This window comes from Rhinopithecus bieti, unplaced genomic scaffold, assembly GCF_001698545.2.
Source record: "Rhinopithecus bieti isolate Rb0 unplaced genomic scaffold, ASM169854v2 scaffold_10706, whole genome shotgun sequence".
NCBI lineage: Eukaryota > Metazoa > Chordata > Mammalia > Primates > Cercopithecidae > Rhinopithecus > Rhinopithecus bieti.
In genome coordinates, this window is record NW_016806811.1 from 1,420,501 (window position 1) to 1,423,292 (window position 2,792).

General features: G+C 39.9%; 1 protein-coding gene across 1 annotated transcript in view; it reads right to left on the reverse strand.

The window, feature by feature from the left end:
* The window catches only part of STXBP5 (syntaxin binding protein 5), a 202,835-nt gene extending 200,049 nt beyond the window's left edge, over window positions 1-2,786 (reverse strand). Inside the window, exons 1-2 of the mRNA XM_017877616.1 lie at window positions 2,294-2,786; window positions 916-1,013 (exon numbers count right to left, since the gene is read on the reverse strand). Of these exons, the coding sequence (XP_017733105.1) occupies window positions 916-1,013; window positions 2,294-2,443 (248 nt within the window). The 5' untranslated portion in view covers window positions 2,444-2,786. The remainder of the gene's footprint in view (window positions 1-915; window positions 1,014-2,293) is intronic.
* Between the last annotated feature and the right edge of the window lie 6 nt (window positions 2,787-2,792).

Here is a 2,792-nt window from a genome sequence, read left to right on the forward strand (position 1 = left end):
CACATTACTCATTAATACGTAGGAAGTAGATATCCTACAGATGGATGAATCCAAATCTTATTAAGTTTAAAAATAAGAATATATTTCGGTTAAGTATGTTTCAAAGTCACAGTAAAAGAAAACATTTCAATATAAAAATAGAAAGTGAGTAGTCTGTACTGTTCTCACTAAAAATTTATCTTGAAAAAAATCTTTTGAAGTATTTGAAAAAAATGCTTGATAAAACTAATATAGTTCAAACATAACCAGGAAAATTCTTTCTATACTAGTAGTTTAATGTATAGTAACCTAACAGTTTTACAAATACATAACAAATGTAGACTATGAGAGAAAAAATATATCGAGAGAATAAATTTAACCCTATGCATTTTTCAAGAAAATGCTCTAAAAAATGGTAGAAGTATTAACCATTTATAACTTTACAGAAAATTAATTTGCTGCATTTATCTTCTGCTAATTATTTTTCTACATGGACATATCAAAAACAACCAAATTCAGATTCAAATCCAATCTCTAATTTATTAGAATAGGTCATAAGTTCAATATCCACCATGCATAATATTTTTTAAATTGTCTTTAAATCTCATCCTTAACATACCCCATTCATCAGACCAACAATATAAACAGATATATTTTTCCTTATAAACTTCTATCTCCTTACAAATAAAATAGTTACTATAACAAAACTTCAGACCTCTCTGTGGATATATGTTTAGCTACTATAAACGAAGAGCTGAGAAACATCACAGCAGTATATGAGCTGAATTATAATCAAGGGAAAAGCCAACACATGACTTCTCATAGTATATATCTGATCACACCAACAGGAAAATAAAAATTTTCTTTGGTACTAATCCTCAGAAGGACCGGGGAGAACAAAGTAGAAGTTAAAAAATAAAATTTAAAAAAGGATACAGCCTTAAAGCACCAGTCTGAGTTCCCACTGCCAGGATCTTCTGTACAGGATCAAAGGCCAGGGCTGAGGGTTGATAGGGAAATCCATGGCGAACAGTCTAGGGATGGGCAAGTGACATCACAGCAACCAAGGCAGCAAGCGAAATTTAAAAATAGAAAAGTCAACAGAGGCGTTAGAATGTAGAACCACTACCACTGATGCAAAACACACATACACATGCACTTACTGCTTTTAAAAAAAATAAGTGAAACCTACACTCACAACGTCATTCACATAGAACCTGAAACAAAAATCTAGTCCAGCGATATACTTTAATTTCGCTTTTCCATACTGGTATCCCATAGAAGAAAATATTTTATTAATATTCCATACTATTACATCCGACACCAAATGACTAAAGTTTGCAATAGTACAAAATTCTGTAAACCCATTAAATGCAATTCATACTTTATTTTGGCAGTATTCATTTCATCATTATTTTATTTGGATGCTAACGCAAGTACTTCTAAGGAAAAGCTGTCATATAATTACTTTAGTCAAGCATTCAGTAGAGCAATAATCAAACCTCTATCCCAACATTTTACACTTGTAACAGAATGAAGATGAGTACAACATATATTTTTGCAATTTACTATTAAGGCCATAATCCTTTTAGGGCATTAGATATATATACATACACACACACACACACACTTTTAAGAAACTCTGACATACAAATACATGGCTATTTATGAGAAAGGCAGGTATTAATACCGAGACAAGTTTGTGTTTCTTATTAAGCAACTGGTGAATTAATTCGCTGCATCATTCTTTCTGAATTACAGAACGCTATGGTAATCATCGTGCCACTAACAGGCAAAAATCTCAGTACTAACTTTTAACAAAACAATGATAAAAGAACCCTACGATTTCATATCGTAAGCCACTCACCACATTTTAAGGGAAAAGTGATGAGCAAAGGTGTGGTAGAACAGGTTTGGCTTTTTGATAAACAACATTCATTAGACACCATTTCCAAAGGAAACTTCGAAGTTGGTGAATCATATTAAAACGATTGAATATAAAAGCTTCCAGGTTATTACTGGTGGTGTCAGAATACAAATTAAGGGTCGGATAATAGTTTGAAGCAACCTTGAAATGATTGCTGCATGTGCAAAGGGAAGAGAGAAAAATCAACGAGAAGGAGTAAAGGTATCAATCTCCAAAATAACCCACCGAAGAAAGGTTTGCCAGGGGAGGAGCGAGCCTTTTATTACAGTTATTATTATTATTATTGGCGTTCTCTTCCCTTGCATTCCCATGTAAAGCCCGAGTAGCCCCCTTAAAACAACCCCAATTTTTCAATGACGGCGTCGCGGGGCTGCGCGCTCCGTTCACCTTGCAGAGCTGAAAGTGCTCGGACTGGAGCGTTTCCTGGATCTCTGGCTCCCGGTTCCCAGGCGGATGCTGCTGCTGCTGCTGCTGCGACGCCGAGGACGAGCTGGCGGTCAGGCCGTCCAGCACCTTCCTGATGTTGAATTTCCTCATGGTCTCGGAGGGGCTCCCCCGCAGCCCAGGAGGGGAGGCACGGGGGTCCCCGGACGGGGCAGACTACCCGGGGCCGAGGGCAGTTTCGACCGCGGAAACGGAGGAGTGGGAGTGTGAGGGCAGGAGGCAGCTGGGGGGAAGCAAAAGATAATCCGAACAGGAAATACTGCGACGACGACAGGCGGCCGCAAGAACCCCGGGCGGCGACCCCTCTTCCTCCGAGGCCGCCGCTGCTTGGCGCGGCTGCTGCGGCGCCGCTTCAGCCGCCGCCGCCGCCTCCTCGCTCCGCGGCCAGGCAGCAGCAGCAGTGGCAGCGGCGCCCGAGCCCGCTCAGCCCAGCCTCACCTGG